This window comes from Pagrus pagrus (genome assembly GCF_965226575.1).
Source record: "Pagrus pagrus genome assembly, chromosome: 7".
Lineage (NCBI taxonomy): Eukaryota > Metazoa > Chordata > Actinopteri > Spariformes > Sparidae > Pagrus > Pagrus pagrus.
This window is the reverse complement of record NC_140191.1, coordinates 7,391,644-7,417,683: the sequence shown is the minus strand read 5'-3', so window position 1 is coordinate 7,417,683 and position 26,040 is coordinate 7,391,644. Positions and strand designations below refer to the sequence as shown.

At 41.9% G+C, this 26,040-nt stretch overlaps 1 protein-coding gene across 4 annotated transcripts; it reads right to left on the bottom strand.

The window, feature by feature from the left end:
- Window positions 1-2,384: 2,384 nt before the first annotated feature.
- Window positions 2,385-25,690, bottom strand: mag (myelin associated glycoprotein). 4 transcript variants are annotated; one of them, XM_084358201.1, is made up of 13 exons: window positions 25,605-25,690; window positions 15,854-15,965; window positions 11,575-11,682; window positions 10,766-10,841; window positions 9,804-10,172; window positions 9,295-9,591; window positions 8,544-8,801; window positions 7,145-7,405; window positions 6,758-7,063; window positions 5,046-5,145; window positions 4,328-4,424; window positions 4,000-4,053; window positions 2,385-3,692 (listed from the first exon to the last, which is right to left on the bottom strand). In XM_084358201.1, the coding sequence occupies exons 4-13, from the start codon at window positions 10,809-10,811 to the stop codon at window positions 3,534-3,536; spliced, it is 1,947 nt and encodes a 648-aa protein (XP_084214327.1). In that variant the 5' UTR covers window positions 10,812-10,841; window positions 11,575-11,682; window positions 15,854-15,965; window positions 25,605-25,690; the 3' UTR covers window positions 2,385-3,533. The 4 variants fall into 4 exon arrangements, with proteins under 4 accessions (XP_084214327.1, XP_084214326.1, XP_084214328.1 ...); XM_084358200.1 differs by lacking the exon at window positions 25,605-25,690 and adding an exon at window positions 19,955-20,088; XM_084358203.1 differs by lacking the exons at window positions 4,328-4,424; window positions 25,605-25,690 and adding an exon at window positions 19,955-20,088 and having other exon boundaries at window positions 3,564-3,692.
- Between the last annotated feature and the right edge of the window lie 350 nt (window positions 25,691-26,040).

The following is a 26,040-nucleotide window of genomic DNA, read 5'->3' as shown; positions in this document are numbered from 1 at the left end:
GTGATCAGTCTACCGGTATGTGGAGTTAGCAGTTAGCAGTCAGAGGCCTTTGCTGTATTATGTGCACACAGAGACGAGCTGCTCCTGATGAACTTAATCCATCACTTCAAATGAGGCTGCCGCATTGTGAATTTGTTTCATAACATACATTTGTCATTTGCCAAGAAGAGATCATTGCACATCTCTAGACAGACGCTTGAGACGTCTATTAACATCAGTACAGTGTAACAACGTATGATTAGGAGAAGAAACTTAGTAGACAAGTTGCATATTTCATGCTTAACACTAATTTTTGAAAGTCGAACTGTAGCTGTTACTCTCAGTATTTTAGAAATGATTTCTTGCAGAGGAAACTGAGGTGTACACATATGACCTGTTAGACGTGATGATGTGGACAGATGCACAGATGTGTTTTCATTGGTGGATTGATGTGTATAAAAGAGGAACTCAGATAACTTAAGCCCAACCTGTGAAAATAGTTGTAAAATGTCCTCTTGCAACACAGTTCTGAAGAAAGGTGGTAAAGTCTGATATTTCATCAGCGTTGTGACAGCTGAGCTTGGAGACTGCAATTTATATAACAAAGGAAAAAAAAGAAAAAAAACAGATGCATGTTGAGTTTGAAAGACTTGACCCATACTATGGACTATAAGACTCAAACAATGTAAAATTTCTAAAAATAGTGGCTTAAAGTATTTTAATTCAGCCTCATCGGTCCTCATCAGAAAAACGACCATATAAGTTGACTGTGAAAGCAGCTTATTTATGACCCATATTTACATTTCTTGTTAGGTGACGACCTCAAGTGGCCACAGTAATTATTATGGCAGCAAAGGAGGAAGTCAGGCAAAGTAGTATAAAGACTGACAAAGTCCGTATCGGGTGGAGGTCACGGACGGATGGTTCAATTAAACTCTCACAGGACTTTCACACAGGAGGCTGTTTGTGTCCAGTGTGTAACCAAAAAGCAAGTTATTTTACCTTACTAACATAGTGAAGTACATAACGAACATAACGTTTGTAAGTTGCCTTGTGATATGTAACAAAAAGGTTGGCTTTTCCAAGAAAATAAATAACAAAACACAATGTAACACAAGTAACCTACAGTACATCGGCCCCCTTATGTCCTCTTGGGTTTTTCACAGACCAGTGCTGAATGATCCTAGACCCGGTACTGGTCCACAGTCCAGTGGTTGGAAACCCCTCATGTAAAATGTTTCTGTCATGTTTAGTCAATGTGAATACATTAACAAACTAGATGTGTTGAAATACACATTATGTTTATAGAGTCTGCATTAATTTAATTTAATTTAATTTAATGTAGTTTTCTTTAATATATTCACGTGACTCATCGCGGTGGAAAAACTTAGATGAAAAATGTAAATACTTTAAGTCACTGTTATAGGCAAACCATTTTATTGAGTGCACCTCAGCCTCTGTTGCATTGAATTTGACGATTATTTATTAAATTTCCTTTGATGGAAGTGCGCTCTTACATTTCTGAAGTTATTTTATGTTTTTTTTATTATTAATAAAAAGCTGGTTTTAAGTTTTAAATCAACCGCAGAAAGGTTTCTCCCTGCATGTAAACACAGCCTCTGATGTGACTTTGACTAGTGTACGCTTTTGTTATTAAGCTCATATTAAGACAGTGTTCAGTCAAGAACATTTGAATGATGTGTGAAAAGACTGTTTGTACTTCTCACACTGGCTTTTATCCATAATTGAATGCGTATACGTGAGCCTGCTGGCAAAACAGTCATGCAGGGTATTTACTGTACATACTGGAATCCCTTTCCCCTTCAATATACATCTTATTAATATATATTATTGACACCATCATTATCAAGTTAGACTATTAGTGTGCTTTGATATTACATCACAGGTTCATCAAATGTCTTTGAATAGCACAACCAACTGGCTAGTCAGCATCACTTTTTCTCATTCAAACATCTGATGCAACACAGTGAGAACAAAGCATCAAAAGTGAAGTGATGCTCAAACTTCCCAAAGACTTCAGTGATCAGTGTCCTATGATCTTTCAGCACGATTTGAACACACACACGCACGCATACACACACACACACACACACACACACACACACACACACACACACACACATTGTCGAAAAGAGATAACACTTTGGCCGCTCGCTCGCAAATATGTTGTGCTTTAGGTCTGTATTTTCCAGAACAGTCAGAGAGCTGGAAGCCACACTAAAGGGAGAAGACGTGGGAGATGAGACGGACAGTTTGCGTCGACCACAGTGCAGGAAGTTCCCCGAAAAATCTCAACACGTTCTAGTTGAAAAATGCTGAACAGAAGCTGTGACTGGACAGTGTAGGATTTACAAAACCTCTTCAATTATTATCAAAAATGATGGTGACTTTTGTTTTCATTTATTAAGGGAGGCCACCGAGTCGCAGCACACATTAAATACAATTATGTGGAAACAAGATGCTGAGATGCGTTTACATCTCTCAGCCTCAGTGGGTTATCTTCTACCCCTTTTCGACCGAGGTGGTTCAGGTGCTGGTTCGGAACCAGTGCCTACTCTGGAACCAGGTCTTGACAGCAAAAGAACTGGCTCTCAGTCAGGAAAACTGGTTCCAGAGTGGCACCAACACTTACGTCACGCTTACGTCAGGTGCAGTAAAACCACTTATGACCGCCATTTTTAAAAACAAGAACTAATGTAGCGTGTTCTGACTCATTTACAGGAGAATAAACAAAAAATGATCATTCTGGACACCAGATCGAAGCAGCAGTGGTCCGAGGACCGGTCATGTTTGGATGCCAATGTAGTCATGCAAAGCCAGGAGCAACACTTGTAAAAAGTCGATGTTGTCCGCCATAGCTGTTCCTATACAGTGACTGAATGATGTGACTTGACAGCGGCTCTTAAAGTTCTTAAAAGGTTTGCAGGTTGAACCAGCACTTGATCCACTTTGGTCGAAAGGGGATATTCTTGGGAAGTAATTAACCAAAGAGAAAGAGAGGAGAGGTTTGCTCTCATCTGACAGACACACATAAATAAAAGAGAACAAAAAGCGCAGTTACTCCTTGCCCTGATGCTTCGACTGGCAGCAGACACAGTGACAGTTACGGGAAACAGATGTAGAGCAGATGACGAGCAAACTGTGTCAAACAAACAATGAAAGCAACAAAAACATGGTCGCTGGTTAACACTGCATGTTTTAGAGCCCACGTACTACAACTGAGGCTAGAAATTCAAACAATTTCTCTGACATTGTCCAGTGGGTCATGCTCTGACCCAGAAAAGTACCAGTTTTCCCAAATGATGGCGTGTGAAGGGGCGTCCCATGGAGGAGGGCCAGTGTGAGGGGGGAGTACTGGCATGGAGCGGTACATTATATGTGACAAATCTGAGGAAATGAGTGACAAGGAGTCATCATATGCGGGGTGAAATCCAGTAGAGGGAGGCGGGTTATTACACAGTTTATGGGGCAGAAGATGTGTTGGGGTCGCCACTGCGTCTCGCATAGCCGAGGGATCAGGGAAGGATCGCGATTCATTTGGCTTTGATTTCCGTGTAGTTGCTGCCGTCATCCCCCCTCCCTGAGGCCCCCTCCCTGGGCCTGGCCCCGATAAACTCCAGAGCAGCGTAATTCAGCTCTTGCCTCTCCAGTCCTGCCATAGAGCCCACAGGTTGATAATCCCCGTCTTCTCCCTGCAGACAGAAGCACGAATCAGCGGCAGAAATCACTGGCAAGGTGCCGACGACACCTCGGATGACAGACGAATGCGACAGACACCATAAAGAAAAGATGTTAGTGGTTACTGGTCGACAACTGACAGGGAGATTGAGATGTTTCCTGTTAGGTTGGGCAGTTCGTGTTAGCAATGAGGCAGCCATGCAGAAGGCAGTTTCGGAAACAAACGGCAGTGTACAGGACACAGAAGCTGATATGCGAGGAGATGCATCTGTCACTGAGGCTTGTGTTTTTTTTTAATGGGGATTCGTTTGGGAACCTTACCGTAGTCTCCTCTAGAATGGAGTTAAACTTTGAGCCCAACAGCTCTGTCTTAAGCTGTGCAAGAGTTAGGGGAGAGAAAAACAGACAGAAAAACGCAGAGAAGCGATGAAAGCAAGAGAAAACAGTGTTTGGAAAGGTCATGGTTGGGGCTACTGGACTGCTGGTGGGACAGATTCCTTTATTACCTCGTTTTCAGAGGTCAACATGGGGTGTCATTTTTTTTTTTTTTACAACTTATTACACAAAAGTACAACCCCAAACAATCTGAGAATGGTCACCCAACCCATCCTCCATCATAATCATAATCATTGACATCAGCATGTCTCACCACTTTCTTCCTCAGATTTTGTTTGTCCTTCTTGACTGCGCTGTAGTACAAAGCTGGGTTCTCCAGGACCACGTCCTGCCTAGGGTTGCCATTCTCTCTGGGGGACGGAGTCACATAATCAGACTCGGTCTCGACTGCGACTAACGCAGGGTGACACGCCAAGCCTGGGCATCCATTTTAAAACAACAAGCTCTGTGAGGTTATGCTGGAGGCCAACTGTGGCTGTGAGTGACGTGGTTATTTTATGGGTTTAGTCGCTGAGCTCACACCCACTTCAGGGGTGATTTGCCAGAGAAAGCTTGCAAATTTGGGGGTCCAAATATGCCTTGAGGCTAAAATAAAGCACCTTGGTTAAGAGGGCTACCTGGGTTGTATTTAGCGTAGCAGGTCAAGGATACAGAAGCAGTGTCAGAGCAGGGAATTGTGCCTGCAAAATATAAGGTTAGTCCAGCTTTCTAACCCACTCCACAAGGCAGCCAATGTGGATCTCCAGGGATTTCAACTGGGACTTGTCCTGGCAAATAAACTGAAATTGCTCTGGAGAAATGATTCGCACGTCCACATCAGTCCCACATTCACTCATATACAATGTGTGTGTGTTTTAGAATGGATGACAAGGCTTAAGTGTCTCCTTGGATATCAAAAAATGCTTTTAGTGAGGAACACGACTACTTCTGCCTCGCATCGGCCTCTCCATTAGTTTGTCATTTATACTCACTTCTTGTTGTTGTGGCCAACGTATCTCACTGCTGCAATGATGAAGGCTATGACCGCCACTCCTCCGATGGTGCCAACTATAACTGCCATCATGTACTTTTCTGAAAACAAAGGTGATCAAAGTTAAATATGAAGACATAGGACTTAATTATTGGTCAAAATATTAAAGGAGCACTATGTCGTTTTGGGGAAGAAATTTGAATCAGAAGGAATATATATGATGTCCATCATGTACTTTTACAAAGATGATAGCATCATAAGAAGAAAGCTGACATTATTCTATATTTTTCTTATCGTCATGAGCCCATGAATCCAACGAAGAGACCAAAACCAACAATGTGTTATGTTTGTTTCAGAGCAATCCCACAAGAGCAAACAATTTGCACGAGTTACGGGCAAAAAGAAAAGAAGCACTTAATCCTTACGGAGCAGCTAACCGGGGTGCTATGGAGTACGCTGGAAGGAAGCCTAAATAATCACAATATTAATTCTCAAGCCTGGTGTCCCAGTCCTCTCTGATATTTCTGCCATGCTTGAGATTTTTGACTTAAGTCCTGGTTGGATCAGAGAACAGAGTTGGCTTGGGGGAAACTTTTTCACCATTCTTCTCTAAAGTTAAAAGTCAAAATGTTGCTGCCATAACTTCGGTTGCAAAACCAGGTGAAAAATCAGTCTTATGTGCACTGCTAAAGCTCGTGCAACTGGCCTTTTTCTGCACAAGGCACGCCACCCATTTCCCTGAATATTTAAAAAACAAACTAGAAATATACAGTATAGTTTAATTCCTTAAAAAGGCTTAAAACAGTATTATTTTAGGAAACATCACTCAAAACGGAGGAAATAGTGCATTTGACTATTTTCTGCAGCAGATCAGTACACATTTAATTTACAGCAGTAGGACAACATATACAAACCTGAAGCGTCAGATGGTTTGTTACACGGAACCATCTGGGAAAACACTGTGCGAAACTCGTTGGAAAAGAGCAGACATTTTCCAGAAATACTTGGCAGGTGATTAGATGAACCATCTGTCTATCACAGGCTAACCTCTTCCAGTCAGATCAACAGTAGGAGAACGCTACACCCAGCGGAGCCAGTTGGTAAATTAAAGTCAGTCGAGAGAAGAAGCCTTCAGTTGACAATAAGAAAAAAACAATATCTACAGGCTTATTCTTTCAGGATGACCTATAACGCTTTTATCATTGTTTCCCCTTCTATCAGTGTTTTTTATATTGTTTGCACTAATAGAAGCTCCTCTCTCCCACAGAAAACACTGCTCCTGAAACGCCTCATCAGTGGTTCCACATCAGAGTTAATTTAGCACGACTGCTCTGTTGATGTTAGCGTCGCTGGCTCAGGTGTGTGTAACCTGACCAATCAGAAGAGACTGGGTATATAGGAGGAGGGGCCTTTAAGAGACAGGAGCTGAAACAGAGCGATTCAGACAGAGGGGGAATACAGAGCTGCAGCACTGGACAGTATGAGAAAACTGATGTGTTTTCTGAGCATTAAAGCATGTAAACCTGTTCTAGTAGTAACTCAAAATAAAATAATGAACCTGAAAATGAGCTAAATATGTGTCCTTTAAAGAATGCTAAAAGAAAGATGATGAAAAAGAGGCAGAAGGAGGACATTTCCGTACAATTTAATCAAACATCACTACAAGAATAAAAGTAAATAATCAGTTTCAGTGTTCAGTTTGTCTGTACTCACTCTCCTGCTGTAGCTCCAGGTGCACGCTCTCTCTTCCGTACATGTTGTAGATGTTGCAGTGGACGTTGACGGCAGGGCCGTTGTCGATCCGCTCGCCTTTCTCCCTAAGCTTGATCATACCGGTGGAGGTGTGTCCGTCTGTGTGCGTGTAGAAGTTGTACCGCCCGTCTGTTTCGTTGATGGTGACGTTCAGGTCGGGCAGGTAGAACTCGATGGTGGGTTCAGGGTTTCCTGTGGCCATGCAGACACACTGGACGCCCTCCCTCACCACCGTGCACTTGGACTCCTCCAGAAAGACAGGGGCATCTGTTGAGGGTATTTGAAAAGGTTGTAACAGCAGCTTTAGAGATGCTCATTGCAGTTGCATTGTCCTACTGACGCACTCACACTCAACAGTGATGTTCATGGAGCTGCTGGCTCTTCCGTGCTCGTTCTCGGCCAGGCAGCGGTACTGTCCGTCTCCCTGCGGTGTGATCTCTATGATCTCCAGCACTGACAGCTCGTCAGCAGTGATGGTGCCCACCAGCTCCCCGTCCTTCAGCCAGGTGAGGGTTGGGGCCGGGCTGCCCTGGGTGCTACAGTGCAGGGCCAGTGAGGTTCCCTCTTGTATCGTCATGGAGTCGTTTACCACAGGCTCACGAGGAGGGTCTGCAACAAAACGCAGAGAAACTCAGGGTTTGAGTTTGGGATACTGGCTTTAATTTCAAGTCGCAATATTTAGTTAAATCTGCAGTAAGTGATTTGTTTTTTTGGCCACTTTGAGCAGCGAACATCGAGCATACGTTATCATTCATTTACACAAACTCCTGAGGAAAATATTGGCTCTTTAGCTGTTAAATGTTCACAAGTCTCTAACTGTGTCTCTCTGCTGTTACAGTGTTTTGTTTTTTAAGCGTTTTATTGAAAACAGATGCCCGCTGCGGCCAAAAATAGTAAAGTTAAGAGTTAGTTGGGTTAAAAATGAGCTGAAACTCACTATAAAGCTCCATAAAGCTGAGGGATTATCTGCTCTGTGATTATTCTGTGTTCATCAGTGTGAGCGATGGTTTCACACAGAATGGACTTTTTTTAATATGAGATATTTATCAACACTGTAGTCTGGCCATGAAAGGCAAAAAGAAAGTGAGAGCTACAAAGAGAATGTGGTGATTTGGTTTCAGGGAGATCTCAGAACACAGAAAATATTAAATCTTTAGATTCTTGTTTTGTTTCTTGTGATAAAGTTAAATTGTCAGTGGCCTTCTCAGGTCACAGTTTGATTGTTTCCTGGGAGGGTTTCTGTGGCGCTCGGTGTTTGTTTGAAACAAAAAAGGAAATTGATTTATGATAGCATTAGTGTGCTGTGTGGATTTGGGACACAGCTCCGCTCATCCAATACACCTTTTTATTGTTCTGCCATTTCCTCTTCGTGGCTCTGAAGCTCTGCAGCACATATTGATTAATTGGCAAAGCAAGGATAGGTAAGAAAATACTGAGCATACGAATCAACAGGAGCTGTGGGGTTAGTTTGAGAGGTTTCTGTGAATGTTATGAGGCTTTTTTTAATTTGTTTTCTGTTATTTGTAGTTGTTGTAAATCCAGGCTGGCAACAGCTGCCTCTGACTTTGTCTTTATTGTTTCTGATGCGAGAATTCAAACTAATTCCTCTATTGTTACTTATTTTAAATCATCTCCTAAACTCCAATGTAACCTGCTGTGCCCCTCTTACCTGCTACATACTAATTCTATATAGTATTTACAATATATATGTTGGAATTGGGACACAGCTGCCGTCTCAGGGACTTACACTTGACAGCAAGGTACAGGGAAGTGTTCATGATGCCGTAGCCGTTGTCTCCGACGCAGGTGTAGATTCCCTCCTGTGCAGGCGTCACATCGTCCAGAGCGAGGGAGATGTTGGACGCCGTGTCCCACAGAAGCTCCTGGTCTCCGAACATCCAGGAGATCTTGGGAGGAGGGTTACTGTCCACCTCGCAGTGCAGCATCACAGTGCTGCCCTCCATCACCTCTGAGGACACGTTCACCCAAACGGAGCGTGGGGCATCTGGGAGAGGAAGTAAGACGGAGAATTTAATGTCCAGAAGGCAGCGACATATGAGTTTTGTTTTTGATATACAGACTGAATTATCTCAACAACTGTTTGATAGATTCTGGATGTGGAGGAATATTATTCTGAAAGGCTGACTCTGTTCTTGCTCCCCCTTCACAGTGATGCCGTCAGCTGGAAGTTAGCTTTAGTGTTAGCGCCACAGGAACGCTAAAGTAATTTTTGGAAAGTAAATGATGGCGCTGCACGACACAAACACCAAACCATCATGAGTCATTGCCTGGAAGCCACTCAAGAAAGAAATTTGCTTGAGTGGGATTCATTATTGCTTTTGGGACTCTAGCGTGGCATGTCAGACACAACATTATTATTATTTTTCGCCTGTATTTAAACTCCAAAATCACTGAAGGCTGGTCATCATTTACAATGATGTTGAGCAAAGAAAAATCTGAGGCTATCGCTAGAGTTGGAAAAGTGCTTTTTAACTTACACTTGATGTCTAGAGAGATGAGCCTCTCATAGACCAGAGTGGTGTTGGGGTAGTAGACCCTGCAGCCCAGGAGCTGCCCATTGTGCATGGGTCTGGGTGTGAAGGTGAGGGTGCTGGAGAGTACCGCCGTGTTGCTCTCCTCCAGGTAGTCAGAGCTGAACTCCGGGTCGGGCAGGTAGTCGGTGTACATCCACTGGATCTCTGGAGTCATGTCGGGGCAGTTGTCCGGAGCGTAGCATGTCAGCTCCAGATTCTCGTCGCTGACGATCTCCTCTGGGACGTCGATGTTGGGTTGGTCTGGTGGACATGATTGGAAAGATATTACTGGATTTATTTAATGTATAATATAAGAGGAACTTTAATTGTAAAGCAGCGTTTTATCTTATCTAGATGGATAAAACTCTTATATTTAATACATTAAATTGTACCATAAGCTATAAAACTTTTTTTTATATTTCTGGTTTATTGGTCACAGTTTCATGTATATTCTACTCTGATCAGTAACTTACCGAGAACCTTGAGCTCAGAGAAGTCCGGGAACGTATACATGTTGGCTCCACCGAGATCAGCACGAAAGTAGTATCTCCCTGAGTGCTCCGAGCCGATGTTGTTGATGAGCAGAGTGCAGTTCCTCTGGTGCAGGTCGCCCAGCAGCTTGGTGCGGCCCTTGTAGCTCTCGTGCACGATGTCTGTGCGTGTTTTGAAGACGACGGGAGGGAAGAGCTGAGGGTACGGCTGGCCAAAGTACCAGATACCGTGAACGCCACGGTACGGCCTGATACCGGACGGATACATGAAGGTGCACGGGATCACCACACAGGAGTTCGTCATGGCCGAGATGTCCCGAGGGACCCAAACGTTCCACTGGCAACTGGCATCTGAGAGAAGATCAGAGACAGACATTAAGATAAGATAAGATATGATAGGGATACTTGCTCAGGTGTGTGTAACCTGACCAATCAGAGCAGACAGGGTATTCAGGAGGAGGGGCCTTAAAGAGACAGGAGCTAAAACAGAATGTTTCAGACGGGGGGAATACAGAGCTGCAGCACTGGACAGTATGAGAAAACTGATGTTTTTGTGCGTTCATGCATGTAAATCTATTATAGTAGTAACCCAAAAATAAAATTATGAATGTGAAAATGAACATAAAATGTCTCCGTTGAGGTCTAATATGATCATTCTGTGACAGTAATGGCATTTTAATAGTTTAAAAGAGAAAGGCTTGGAGTTTTCCTTTGAATATTTTATGGTAAAGTGTAAAAAGAGTAAATTATCACCTCAGCAGTACCTAGAAGAATCCCTAATAGGTCAGAGAAATTAGTAAATTAAGTAAAATAAAAGAAACAAGGACAAAAAATAATATTGTACATGATACTGACACTTAATTTTGCATCTGAGATTGGAAAAATAGTATTGCATGCCTACTTTATGTACCATCAGACAGCAAAGAGGAACAGAAATGTATTACCATTGATGATCAACAGCAGTGGTAAGAGCAGCTCCAAACACCACATGGTCTCTGCTCAGCGCTGGACCATAGACCTCTGGAACACAACACATCCTGTCAGTTACAGCACATGCATCATCAAGAGAAAAATAACCTGAACCGTCTTGTTTACAGCACGGGTGCTGCTGATGACTCAGACGCTGCATTTGCCTCAGAGAATCACACAAATTATCTACATGTTATTGAGATTTAACAGTTTAGTTTCTGGGTTCTGAGTACAGCGTGGTACCTCAATCTAAAACCACAAAGAAATGTAATGCAGTTTTTTAACTTATTATATCTTTTAAGGTTAAAGGGGCACTGCGTAGTTTTGTAGAAGCAGTTAAAACTCGGAATTTTAATTTTCACAATATTAATGAGGTAATAATAGAAATATTTATTTTTCCATAACCAAATAAACAAGCTGTTCTCAGGGGAAAATAAGGTCCCCAGAACGTTGTTTGAAGCTAGAAAGGTGGCAGGGTCCGCCACATATAAACAAAGTAAAACACTATTAATGTGTGTTGTCCTTTAAGGTCAGTAACATAATGAGAAATGCATGAAATTATACATGTATTTCACTCAGCAGCCCTTTGGAAAACACAACACATTATGGACTGCATTATATTCTAAATAACTGGATCTAGAGACAAAATGACAAAATGATTCAAATCCAAACTGACTTCAGGACACAGTGTAACTGTTAACCAAATGTGTTTTGTGTCAAAAAATAGAAACTCAATTGAAAATGCTTGTTAGTATCTCTTATAAAACTGTGACTGTGGTTTTACCTTGAAATGCTGATGGTTAGAAACAGACAGAAGCTCTGCAGGACAGCTGGTCAGCAGATCCACTAGAGGGTGTTCACTCACACCCAGACAGCTCGACAGCCTTCTTCTCTGTGAAGGACAAAAAAAAGAAAAAAAGACTAGTTACATCAGCACCATCAGGCGATGACATCACTCACAGTCCCCCGACTCACACAGAGCCGTAGTAAAGTCACACAAACTCAGCGTCAGTCAGCACCTGCTCGCTGCCCCTCAGTCGCCATACGTAAGCTCGTCCAATGAATGACTGCCACTGTTGGCTGAGCTCTGACACAAACTCCAGTCACCACACATCATGTCATCAGTAGATTACTGATACTATCTGTGCTGTGCTCATGACGGTGATGACGACTTATGTAAACAAATGCCACTGTATTTAAAAAGAAACTGCACATACATAATTTTGTTCCAAATGTCACTATAGATGGTTTTTCTCACTTTAAAATGAGAAAACTTTTAGTTTCAAGGTTTGCCTTATTGTTTTTATCTACTCTTTATGGTCTACAACAGGGGGTTTCCAACTATTGTGGCACACAGACCACACAGGAGCTATCATTTTTGGGGCGTGGGGGTGCTTTATAGCCTCGTTAGCTAGCATCACACCACACACACAAGGGATGTGAAGCATTTGCAGTCCTCATGAAACTGAATTTTATGTAGCTGTCGTCATATTATCGCTTGAATTTAGTCTTTTTTTCTGCTTAGTGTCTCCATTATCTTCACTGTCTGAGCAACATGCATTAAATGTCTTAAAACAACTTGACCTTTGTAATATATATTTTTTGAGCCCTCTACTTAGATTAACCCAAATGTCTTCAACAATGTTCAAACTCAGAAAAATAGTTTAATTAGTCAAGAGAGCTGTGAGCTGTTTCATTTGGCCGCCTGTCGCTATAACTGCTGGGAAGACATAAGATGATGAAGGAAGGAAGTTGGTGAATGCGCCTAAGCGTAACGTGAAACAAACTTTAATACATTTATGGCTGAGTCACGTCAGATTTTCATCAGCAACACTACTACTATACTACTTCACAACTTATCAAACTACGTGTTTTATTTTCATTGTTTTTATTGAGAGACCCCTTTATGGAACAAGCCAATAATGGTGTTAATGATAATAACACAGGATTTAGATTAATATGCAGCTCTTCAGTCAAATTACACGTCTGTGCTCGCTCTGACTAATTCCTAAATTAATTACACTCTGTCCTGAGAATCTGTTTCAACACTTAACACAATCATCACCTTCCAACTGTTATTAAATTGTTTCTTCTAGTCGGTCAATCAGCAATGTCTTCTCACATTGTAACATTCAAGCAAAATTAAAGTGCTTCTCTCCACTCTGCAGTCTAATACAGGTAACAACAATCCAACATCAGGAAATGTTGTAATTCATCCCTCTACACTCATCAGTGTAATGTCACGTCATTGTTTAATCTATTATTTTGTATTTGTTTAGTTGATATTTACATTTACAACATACATACTGGCAGTTGCTTTTACATTACATGTTTTTAAAGAAATTCGTAGCTGTTTCACTGTGATATAAATAAAATGTATACTGTTTTCATGATGGCTGTTACTTGTGACGAAGAATTAATAAGTGCAGAAGTAGAAGCAGAGGATTTAGCCCCATGCTGCAGCAGCCGGTGTGTGCAGATGGCAGGCCTAAGACTGGATTGTGTTCTGAAGCTTCGTGATTAACACATCATAACATCCCCCGGAGAATCCATGACCAATATTAGCCTCGTTGAAGGAGAGAAGTGAGAAATGATGTTGGTTTGACATGGCAAGAGGCCGTGGATCTGTCCTGCTGCTCATCATGCAGTCATGTATTTTTGAACACTCAAAGTAAATGTTCTTGCTCTGTCAGCTACCTTCTACTTTTTATTTGCAATAAAGGAGACATATTAGGTTTTCCTTTCCTTCAGTGTTTCATATAGGTTCAGGTCCACACCAACAGAAGCTCCAATCTCCCACAGAAAACACTGCCCCTGAAACGCCTCATCAGTAGTCCCGCCTTTAATTCTGTGACTTTGTGACATCACGCTACGTCACCATGTCACACATTTGCATAAGCAACTAGTTTGAAATGTAGAATTGATTTAGCACAGCTGCTCTGTTGTTGTTAGCGATGCTGGCTCAGGTGTGTGGGAGCTGGCCAATCAGAGCAGACTGGCTATTTAGGAGGGGGTTCTTAAAGAGACAGGAGCCAAAACAGCGCTTTTCAGACAGAGGGGGAATAACTCCTTTAAATATATATATACATTTATTTTTTTTGGCCACTTGGGGGCAGCAGAGGAAGTAGTAGAAGTACTCAACAGATTTTAACTGTGGGTTTAAGTCTGACGATGACTTTCAGGTAGCATTTTCCTCCCTAATGTTGTCTGTGTGCTACTGTTTTCAAAATCCCTAAACCCAAAAACAACGGCAACCTCCAAGACAACCACATTAAACTGGTCGCTAACAGTACAAACCTCAAAAAGTTGCAGTTCCTTTTCTTTTGCCAGAATTTAGCTGTTTTAATGCCAGGGCTCACCTTTCCATGTGAATATGACACTATTTTGCAGGGGCACTGTCGCTGCACCCTTTACTGTTTATTGCCACCCAAGACTATTTTCAATGATTAAAAGAAATCAGACCTTTCTCAAGTGCTAACACAGCACTTTGGAGATAGGTCTGGCTATGCGCGACTACCTTTTAAGTTGATATACTGACCTTGTTAGGAAGCAGTTGCTTATTGACACAATACTGTCATTCATTTGGAGTCATGTTTGTGTCCATCTGCTGAATTTCACTCCAATATTTAATCTTTTTTTGCTCTGTTTGAGTCTTTAGCTGCTAAACACTCCACTGTGTTCACCAGCTAGTCTCTAATGGTGTTTTTTTTACTGAAAACAACTGCATGCTTCAGCCAAAAACTACGCTGAGAGCCAAAACATAAACTGCATAAAATTCTCCGTAGGGTGAATGACTATGAGTGAAACCATCCCCTTTCACATGGTTATCACATTGTCATTTGATACATTGTTTAAGTGAAACTATCGATTATAGACATTTAAATGTTGTAGCCTCTTACAGACACACTGTAGTCTGTAGTCAGTACTTTTTAATTTAAAAAAAACGCCAAAAACAATGCTATGAGGGTGGTAACAGGGGACACTAAATTTGCAGTCCAAACAGCTAAACAAAGAGCTGAAACTTGCTATGAAGCTTGAAGCTGAGGGGCGATGCAGATTCAAGTGATAAAAACTACGTTTCACCATTTTCACATTATTATTTGATGTACTCTCATTAGGAAAATATCAGTTAATGCTACTTTAAAATCAACGGTAACACTTGAGAAATAAGGTACACAAAGATTTGAGTAGTTACTGAGGAACTAGTGAGGAATGAATCAGAAACGACTTGATTTAATTGATTAGTAACTAATGAGTCTATATTGGTAACTATACAGTATGAGGTTTCACTTCACATGAAGCACACAAAAAGAGTAACTAATGATTAAGTAATTAGTAACTAATGAATCTATATTGGGTAACTACTGAGTATGATAGGTCACTTTACATGAAGCACACAAAACATGACATGGGTCGTCACTAGTTCATGCCACTCAGCGGCTGGTTGATAATCAAGAACACCTCATGAAGAAAGTGGTCAGTATGTTGATTCACAGATATTTATTATCTAATCATTATGTAATGATTCATTAATGTTGTATCTCCCAGTCTGTTCTCCAGTAACTCATCATTATCTACTATATAGTCCTCAAATCACAGTTGTTCAGGAATTACTCATTAACGATTCATTAACCATCAGGTTTGTTCCTGAGTCGTTCCTTACTCGCTGCTCAGTAACTACTTGTGTACCTTATTGTAAAGTGTGACCAAATCAACATCTCAGACTGAAAGTGGGTCACATTTGGAGACGTCTTCGCCCATAATGCCACACTGTTGGCTGTGACAGTCTTAACTTTTCTCCAGTGTTGCGTCAAGCTTCACCATCTGCACGGCAACAAAAGGCCAAGAGCTAGGCGAGCGTGTCCAAGCAGAGAGGCCGTGCAGCGGCAACGGCAGGAGAGAACAGAGCCGAGCAGCCGGGCAGGGCCACTGACACCACCACCATCGAGCCCAACAACAACGGCCTCATTGACGGGGCAGACAAACGGCTGGCACAGAGTACACAGCATACGTGTGCACACTTAAGCGCACACACACACGCGACACGCACACAAAACACTTGCCTCATACCAGCCTCAGCACCAGGCTCCTGCTCCCTCTCAGTCCTCACTTCGTCTTCTTCTTCTTCTTCTTCCCGTTGTTGTTCTCCCTGAGTTGGTCGTCCTGCTCTGAATCCTAGATGTCAGATTCAACGGGAAAAGGACAGAAAAGGGAGATAAAGAGAGATGTGAGAGGGAGACAAGGGAAAGGGAAAGAGAGGGAGTCTGTGTGAGCACTGGTTTACATGTGTCGTGGGCAGCTCTGAATATGCGTTCAGGCATTTCTGGAGCCGTTCTTTGGCCCACTCAGAATTCCTTCCCTGAGCCGTCCCATGTGTCTCGATGCCTCCAGCACCGGGTCTTGACCGTACTTCCCTTAACATGTTGACATTAGCTGAACCTTTTTAATGCTAGTGGTGCGCAAGACACGAGGGCAACCGTTGTGTGGTGGAGGAATGATGACTCAATATCGCTTTGAGCGAGGCTGTGTTAGAGCAACATACGAGGAGTAGGAGGAACATAGAACTTGTCACATGAATATGGTTATGTAAATTAGACATTTACATTAGTTTGATGCAGATTTGGATCTTAGAAAGGTCCGTTTGTTTAAAGTAGCCATCCAAAAGAGCCTGAATTAGACAATTCAACTGAAGAAAGTGAATCTGAAGCCACGTCTGGATGAATTTGAAATTGAGGCCTTAGGTCATGATCATTGATCTTTCCAGACGTGTGCAGATCTAATATTTTCCCTGGTGAGGAATGTTCGTGGGCGGGGAGCACAAGCATGAACAAGCACTAGTTTACATATTAATGCAACAAAGGCAACTTGTCTATCCAAGTGGCACTTTTTTTCCCACTCTCATTGTTACATGTAGGGTGAGTCACTGCGTCCAAAAGCCGTTAGGCCACCCGCCAAGTGATGGCATCGTTCGAGCCACGGATAACCTCAAGGGAATCCCTCCGTAAACAGTCTGGAGAGGAGCTGAAGAAGAGAATGCTGCTTTGATGCACTGAAGCCGTCTATAAACGAATACGCAGCATGCCATACTCCCCCCCACCACCACCACCACACACACACAGGCAGCGTAAGGCATGCCAACACACTCCTCAGTGTGGGGTGTGCAGCTATGTGACCTTCCTCTGCAAAACCCTATGTGCTGGTTGTAAGCTCAGGCTGCTCTATTGTCCTGCTGGGACTGTAGTCACTGTATATGTGTGCATTAAATGTGCAAGAGCAGGCGGAGTGAGCGAATACAGTCGTGTCATGTTCGGGACAAAAGAAAAGAAGAAGCAGCAGGTTGAAAAGGTGACAAAGATATTCCCAAAGTACATCTGTGCACATTTATCTTCATGATCAGAACCTCCTTTTCTAATATCTAATCAAAAACTCAACATAATAACTTATTCCACATCACGCTTCAGGGATGCAGATGCCATCTGAACAATCATCTCTGCTAAATGAGGCCACGACACCTTTTATGAGTCATTTTACATTACTGAAATTGCTCCCACAAACCATAAAAGGCTCACACAAACAATCGACTGTGCCAAGAAGAACATTTTCATTGTAAATATCGTCTGCGGCCCGTGTACAAGAGCTCCGCCGTGGCTCTTGGACGAGGCGAACGAGAGAATGGGAACCTTGTGCACAGAACACTGCCCATTGTGCGAGGGAGAAACTGGAGGAATTTTTTCCGGAACAGGCCCGCTCACAGCTTGCGCTTTGCTGTTTGCCTGTGACGCGCGTTGGTCCACCGCAAGCTAAGGCCCCCACTAAAATACTCAGAGGAGCAGATGGTCTTAAAACATGACTGCTCCCCCCTCCCACACATGGAGCGATGAGCGCAGCACAGCGCACGCACACACACACACACACACACACACACACACACACTCAGGCACACAAGACACAAACATAAACACGGAGATATGCCAATATCAGTCACACAGTCTGTCCAAGGTTCTGCAGAGAGTGCTGGCATAAATTAAAGATTCAGACTGGACTTTAAGGTAGTCAAGGAAATAAAAGTATTGCTGCTTCCTGCAGCAGATATTTTGAAGTGTATTAACACATTTATCTTACCTTTAATAAGTGTAGTATTTTAGTGTTTTAGGGTCTCTTTTATCTATTTTATGCATCAGTTTTTCTCTTTTCCTCTTTTTTTCTTTGAGTTCTTTCAAGCAAACTGTGACTTCTACAGTTTTCTAGGCATTCACATATTCTGTGCACATTTTCAAATACACACCCTGCATTTGTTTTGTTTGGTTTGAGCTTAAGCACACATTTTTTTTCCTATTTCAAAAGAAGACCCACAGATATATACAGTTTACCAACAGCACATGAGGTGAGCGTGACAACAGAGTGGGGCCACAGTTGGCCCGATCTCCAGCATAACAAGAGACCTGAGCACCAATAGCTTATTTCCATCTTTTCTACCTGGCAAACACGGTTGACTCTGGCAATCCCCAGCCCAGTGGGCAGATGGCGAGCCACAGGCCTGCTCTCTCATTAGAGCGCTCTCCCTTCCGCTCTGAACAAAAGGGGGCGACAAACAGAGCCGTCACCTGTTCAACAACCACACAGACGAACAGAGTGCGGCCCCGTCCCAGAGATGCTCCCCGAAACACTCCACTTGACTCGCTGTCCCCGAACTGGAAAGTGAGTTTTAATCTGCCAACCTCTGTCCCTCCATAGATGACACATAAATATATTGTTTATGTGTAACTTTTTTTTTTTTACCTTAAAACAAAAGCTTCAAGATGATTTTGATGGTACAGTATCTTGTAATAGGGCGAATGGTGTCTCTGTCATTGGTTTCTGCACTATGTAACTTCAGTGAGAGGGTAGGATCACAGCGTTACATACATGCTTACTTCAACATACAAGTTTTAAACACATAACATTGTTATGATGTCATGAGTTTTGTTTGTGGTTGGCTCCTACATTATGTCTGGGGGCGCCAAATCACACAAAATGCTAACTCTGTTACAAAACTTGCGACACACATCCACCGAAAAATACTGGCTTCAAATGGCTTAAAGGGGCACTGAGTTTTTTTGGAGAAGAAATCCAAACTCAAATTTAAATATTTACAATATCAATCAGGTAATAAGACAAACTGAGACATTTTTTTTTTCCATAACTGAATAAACAAGCTGTGGCTCAGAGGATAATAAGGTCACCAGAACACTGGCAGGGTCCGCCACATATAAGCAAAGTAAAACAGTATGAAACTGTGTTGCCCTTTAAGGACAGTTTGTTTATTCAGCGTATCAGTCATGAAAACCAAGAACTGCATAGCGCACCTTTAAAGGGGAAGCTGCAGTCAAAAGTCAAACTCTGAAACGTGTCAGCAGAGATGTGATTCAGCCGTGTGACTAATATTGCACTCACTACACTCAGATTTTAAGGAAATATTCATGTTTGCATTTCGTAAACTGCAAAAGTTTTCCTCCGTTTGCTGATGTGGTGGAACGCTTCATTGAAGAAAACACATCTTCACCTCGCTTAAATAACGCAGACCGTGTTAAACTGCTTGCAAAACTGTTCTGGTTGGCTGTGTGATCGGAGGCATCAGGCACCTGCTTGGATGCGACAGTTACTGGAACGGCTCGGCGCTGATGGCACAGGCAGTGAAATCCATCCAGTAATAATTGGCAGGGCTTTTAGCAACCCCTGCTAGCACAACACACACACTCACACCCTCACAGAAAACACACTCACTCACTCATCTGTGCACGCTTACACATCATCACAAACACGTTCACTCATGCACGCATTTACCCAGTCACACACACACACACACACACACACACACACACACACACTCATTACCTAACTAGGTCTAACTTGTGACTCATCTGACTCTCAATCTTCTCACGCTCATGTTTGAACGCTCACGCAAACAAGCGCACACTCACCCTGACTGTAGGTGTTTGACCTTAAAGAACAAAAATAGCTAATAAATAAAATAACAAGATTAGATAGATTAGATACAATTAGATAGATAGATAGATAGATAGATTCTATGTCCTCTTGCGTCTGTCTCCCAAAAAATCTCCAATCCCAAAAGCTCCAAAGTCCATTAAAAACTTGAAAATCGGAGACAAAGTGCTGCTGCTCACCTGTGTAGGTGACCGTGGCCGACCCCCAGCAGCTCCTGTATGAGCAGCTCCAGCAGCCGTCCCTCTGACACTCACATGCAAAGCGTCACACCAGCCCGCTGCCAGCAAGACCTCTCGCCACTCTCTGTACCAAGCCCCAACGGTGGGGAATAAACCGCCCTGCCCACCACCATCACCACCACTGCCGCCACCATCATCACCATCACCCCTCCCATATGAAAATCAGCCCTTCAGTGTAGCAGCATTGTTCTGAGGCTTCGCCCCGAGGCTCAGCCATTCATAAATACAAACGGGGGCCACAAAGGGCCACACTGTTCCCCCTCATCCCAGCAAATATGGGTGAGGCTTTGAGCTCCGAGGCCCTTCTATCCACTGGTGTACGCTGGACGGAACTGGGCATATTTCATGATTTTGGATAGATGGAGATGGAGAGCACATCCACAGTTTTTTTTTGTTGTTTTGTTTTTGAGGTCAGTGTAACAGAAGGCAGGAAATGAGTTTGGGAGGGGGTGATACAGACAATGAGGCGTAGATGCTCGTGTATGTCCTTCGGTCAAATCTGTCACTGTTTTGTTTTCACAAGTCAGTGCTTCACAGAATCAAGAAACTAAAGAGTCAGAACAGTCTTTTTGCATGTTTTACCCCAGTGACCACGAGTTTGCTTTTAAGGGATTTGTGGTTGATATGTCTAAGGTGTGTTTTCCATCTTTCAGGCAGCCACATCATTTCACTACCAAACAAAAATCAACTAGAAAGTTGCGTGAGAAAGGCCAGCTGCCGTCAAAGTCATATAACAGCCATGTGTTAATGAAACTGAAATGTGGATAGTAAAAATATGGTCCACATTAGATGGAAAAAATGTAAGTGTGACAGGAAATTCAGAGGCGGGTAGATTGATAGAAACAAATGGAAAATGTGAAAGACTACAGGCCAGTTCTTAAACACTTTGCATTGCCATTATTGAAAGGCAGGAATACTCGAATAGTAAAGTATGTGATGATGAAGTCACACTTGTCAACAGCAGCGCCAACGTACAACATAGTGAAACTGGTACTCTGGGGCCAACTCCAGATCTGAGCCAGTGCCTCGGTCAAGATCACTGACTGGAAAATGAACCTAGTGTGCATGTTTTGATGGTGGGGGAATTTTAAAAAGTTGTTTGTTTATGCTTTAAGTTGGAAACTCATTCTTACAAAAACTTGAGTATGACTTGAGCACCGATATATCAGCCGAATATATTTGCCCGGTTGACTACCATCGACCTATCGGAAAATAACATTCACCTATGGCAGTGGCCGATGTTCATCTGAATTGTCACACCAGTTTTGACACATTCATGAAAAACTGTGTAACAGGCTAAAAAGGCTTTACAAGCAGTTACTTAAAAAAAAAAAATATTTGTCATGTCATTTTTTATGATGATGACTTCTTTGTCCACAATCCAAAAGTGCAAATCTACATGACTGAACAGAAAATGATCATTTTATCTCAGGATACTTTTGACCTTTGCACTAATATAACTGGAGCTTCATGACACTGTACTATAAAGCTGGGCAGTACACAATGAGTTGTGTACAAGAAACCTCTCTGCTGCCTCTCTGATCGAAGACGTTACAGACTCCTCCTTGATGTCCTTGAAGCACACAGTGAACTGAGGTCACTCTGAATCTTCAATTAATCACATTGATTTTTTCTACAGTCCGTGCAATAGTTCCACTTTGTAACTTTTCCGCCTCCAGATGTTCAACATCAACAGTAACCTAAAGATAATCTGGGTGATTTAAGTTATGATCTTGTGATTTTTCTGCTGTTTTAAAATGTCTCCTGTGGTTTTAAGTCGACTGTACGTCACTTTAGGAAATACAGTGTGCTTGTATCAAACCAGCCAACTCATCCGTCCTATAAAAACACATTATGAAGCCTAAATGTGGCATTAAGCGTGTTCACACAGTTGCATGGTGCTGTGACAGTGTCATGAAACCCCAGGACTTGTTAACGCACCCCCCCACCGTCCTGACACAGGAGCCATTGTCTCCCGAGGCCTTCTGGGACAGAACAGCTCAGCTCGAGCCTGACACCGCACAACACTGGGAAGTCGATGTGCACAGATAATTGTCTTTTAATCACAACAATCCCCTTTTCTCTGCCCTCGCTCGATTGTTTCTGACTCTTGTTCAACCTTTCTCCCTGGGTTGTGACTCGTGTGGCTTTTAGCGAGTTTCGACCGGTCGCATCGAGCTGGTGAGCTCAGGCTGTTGTGATGGAAACATGATGAAGGAAGAGGGGACTTTAGGGCAGACTGCTGTTACTAAATCTTTGAAAAATTTTAAATCTAATGAAATATGTAATTCAAATGCAATTCAAACATAAATTTACCGATTAATTATCAAGCTGAACGAATACACAATAACATTTATTGAGTAATATAAAACCAGACTAACTGACTTGGACTTGATTCGAGTCATTGTTTTGTTGACTTGACTCGGCAAAACATAAAAGACTTGAGACTCAATTTAGACTTACGGACCCTTTTGACAAAAGCGGCACGACACCAGTATTTATGTAATATTATATGTGATTTATGTGATCGGACCCGAGCACAGGCTTTAATAATAGCTATATAAAAGTAGCAGTCTTTTTGCTGATGGTCTTGTTTGCTGTTACAGGTCATTTCTAGTCATCAGAGGAATCAGGAGACTGTTTCATAAACACTTAAAGTTCTGTGTAGTCACTTTAAAGACTTGACTCTGTTCATTTTCAGTTTTCTGTTTAGTTTTTTGGTTTTATTTAGTCTGGCTGTCAGCATTTCATTGGACAAAATTTTGATTGCGAAGAAATTAAGAAATTATTCATTTGATGACAATTATTTCACTGAATATCAAGAATTCAAACACAAATTTAATCAGTTATCATACTTTTTGAACAGGTTAGTTAAAATGGCCAACTAGAAGGGCACTCAGTAAAGCTTATACCTCAGCAAACCAACCAACTAACACACAAGCCAACAGACCCGGCAGTAGTCACACCTGTAACCTTCTTGGTGGAGGTCATTATATTATCAGACAGGCACTAATACCTTGTCTTTTCCCTTCATACAGTCCAGATACTGCAGGTAAGTAAGACTGACTTCAACTAAGGACTCAACTTGTCAGACAAAAAGTTAAGAACCTTAATCACCTGGGACTTGCTTGAGACTTGGACTACATGACTTGGTCACATGTCTGATACATTTAACCAGAGCAGATGTGTAATCAGCAAGAATAACTTAAAGGTCCAGTGTGTAGGATTTAGGTGGATCTATTGGCAGAAATGGAATTTAATACTCATAAATACATTTCCATTAGTGTATAATGACCTGAAACTAAGAATGAGTTTTTGTCACGTTAGAATGAGCCTTATGTTATATCGACATCACCATGTTTCAGGTTTTTAGCGGCCACAGTGGGTCCTCCTTCACTCTTAAAGGGGAGGTTAAGACGGGGAGGTATTAAATTGGTTGCAACCTGCAACATCACCACCAGGTGCCACTAAATCCCAACCCAATCACAAGAATACAAATGAGTTAAAACTTTACGTTTCTTTAATTTCAATTTTAAATTTTTCTCTTGTCAAAGCGTTGTGCTTATGCTCTGGTTAGGTTTAAGCTCAAAATCCACTCGTTCAGGTGAGAGAAACATCTTCTATTGGCTTTAAATGCCTGTTTTTGTTGTAACAAACACAGTTGGAGATTTTTCCAAAGGTCTTGTTAAAAACATCAGGTTTTGGCGCCACAGACATGGCTGGTAATCGTCCCCTTAAAAATATCCAGTGGTGTCACATTTACAAATGTTGAAACTCAGACTCGAACGGCGGTCACTGGCTCTTCACCACCGTTCCCTCTACCTCCCGACATGAACATGTAATGTGAACCTGGTGTGAGCCTATGACATGTAAAAATATGAAGGGATCTATGGCTTGCACAAACATTAACTGCTAACATTTTATTCTGGTGACTTGGCTGCTAAATCCTACACACTGGACCTATAAATGTGTTTATCTGCAGACCATTCAAATCCACAATGAAATATCTCCAATATGCATGGTCAAGCAGCATAACACAGGTCTTTAGAGTTTATTGTTACAGTTTGAGATACATCTGCTTGCTACTCTTATCCAAAAAAAAAAAATGAAGGGACTACAACCGAGAATTTAGTTACTTTTTGTGGATTCTGGGTCGACAGAGTTACAGAAACCCTTTACTTTTCCAACAGTTGGCAACAATTCTTGTTTCTAGATTCTGCTTTGGGAGTAAAAGACACACAATAATCTACATGCAGTTACAGTTATATGGCGTAGACATGGAGGGTGTGTGGAGAGGGGGTGTGTGGGTGTGTGAGGGGGTTGTTGGGATTGTACTGGACAGAGACGGTGACAGAACAACACAGTCAGAATGGATCCATTGTCCCTCTGTCTCAGCAATGAATGGCTGCCATTTGCAAAACAGCCAGAAATGATTGCATTTTATGTGTTCAACTGCTCGACCTACAGTCGAAGGTGTTTACCAACATCATTCTACATTGTGGCCATTGATTGGACAGGCAAAAATAGAAGCAAACTATTTGCCAACAACAGACTGAACACCTTCAAAAAAGTGCATCTAATCAGGTATTTAACGAGGAGGTTTTGCTGACAAAGAAGGAAAACAGTGAAACTCCAAAGCATTCAAACATTCAAATATTTAGCTTTACTAAACACAGATGGACGCAGATTAAATTTGTCACTCAGTAAAACTTCCAACTTGTCATTTCTTTCCTATTAGACTAAAAAATGATATTCTCCTCACTCATCATGTTCACCATGTTGTGTACCAATGAATATCTCAATGAGGGATTATTGACCCAATTCAGGGCTTTATATTCACAACACTGACATGCTGCCGTCCCTGTCTAACATGGGGTTTTTATTCCCAAAGGTGCAACTAATCTCAAATTTGTCCTATTTGGGCCAAGTTCCCATACTGCGCTCCAACTGTCATTGTGCTGCTTTGATTGGATTGCGTTGATAAGCAGGTCATTATTTATCTTTTTATTTTTTTTTATAGCATTTTCTCTCATGTTTTATCCAAATTAAGATTAGCAGAAATTGTTTGTCTTTAAAAGTTGTTTCTGTTTTTCTAATGACTGAAAAACAGTGAGCCAGACACCACTGAGAGCAATGACTGCCACATATTTGCACAAAATGACAGTGAGGACAAAAAACATAATGATGTGGCGATACTTTGTCATGGTGAGAACGACTTTAAAAACCCAATGTTTGTTTTCTTAAGAGCTCGTTGAGTCACCGGTCTCCCAACAAATACTTAACACAGGATTATTAAAAATAACAAACCGCACTTTAATTATGTTCTGTGCATCATTGACAGCTGTAATCACAGAACATGTGTTGCAGCATTAAATATTGATAATAACAAAACAATGTGGTTAACTCCAGACAAACACCACTCTCCTGTCACAAATCTGCCTCGTTGGTTTTGCCAACTATGAACACAACACATAACTCTCTGCTATACTGTTACTAAGAAATGAATTACAAATCAGACATTTAAACACAGATATGGAGGTAAAACTGAGATTTTAAAAAATAGTAGACCACAGAGAAGCAGAGCTCTTACCTTATCAGCTGATCTGAAGCCAGTGAGGAGCTCAGAGTCGTCTTCTCTCCTTCGCTTTCTCTCCTGCTCTCCCTCCTCCCTCCTCTCCCTCTCTGTCAGCAGATTGGGGCTTTGGCATACACAACCTGTGTTAGTGGTGATGATGATGATGATGATGATTTCAGGTTAATAAATCTTCTTTTTTTTTTTACAACTACGGTCTTATTTTATAGTTTTGGCCATCATTTCTATTATAATAACACTACTCACTATGGTTGGGAGATATGGACTTAAAATAATATAAAATGTTTAGGCTATATCCTGATACACATATGTCTCAATTTTTTTTAAATCTCCCCAGAAGCACTTCATAAATGGTTGAAAAAAATAGAACAACATCCAAAATCTAAGATGATGTATAGTCTCATATCACAATAATGGTATAATATCCATATAA

Excerpts from the sequence above, each read along its gene's own strand:
- mag (XM_084358201.1), bottom strand. The coding sequence starts at position 10,811 with ATGTGGTGTTTGGAGCTGCTCTTACCACTGCTGTTGATCATCAATG. Across the intron at positions 4,425-5,045 it reads GTTGGCCACAACAACAAGAA|AGAGAATGGCAACCCTAGGC; the intron begins GTGAGTATAAAT and ends TCCGTCCCCCAG. Across the intron at positions 4,054-4,327 it reads AAAATCTGAGGAAGAAAGTG|CTTAAGACAGAGCTGTTGGG; the intron begins GTGAGACATGCT and ends ACTCTTGCACAG.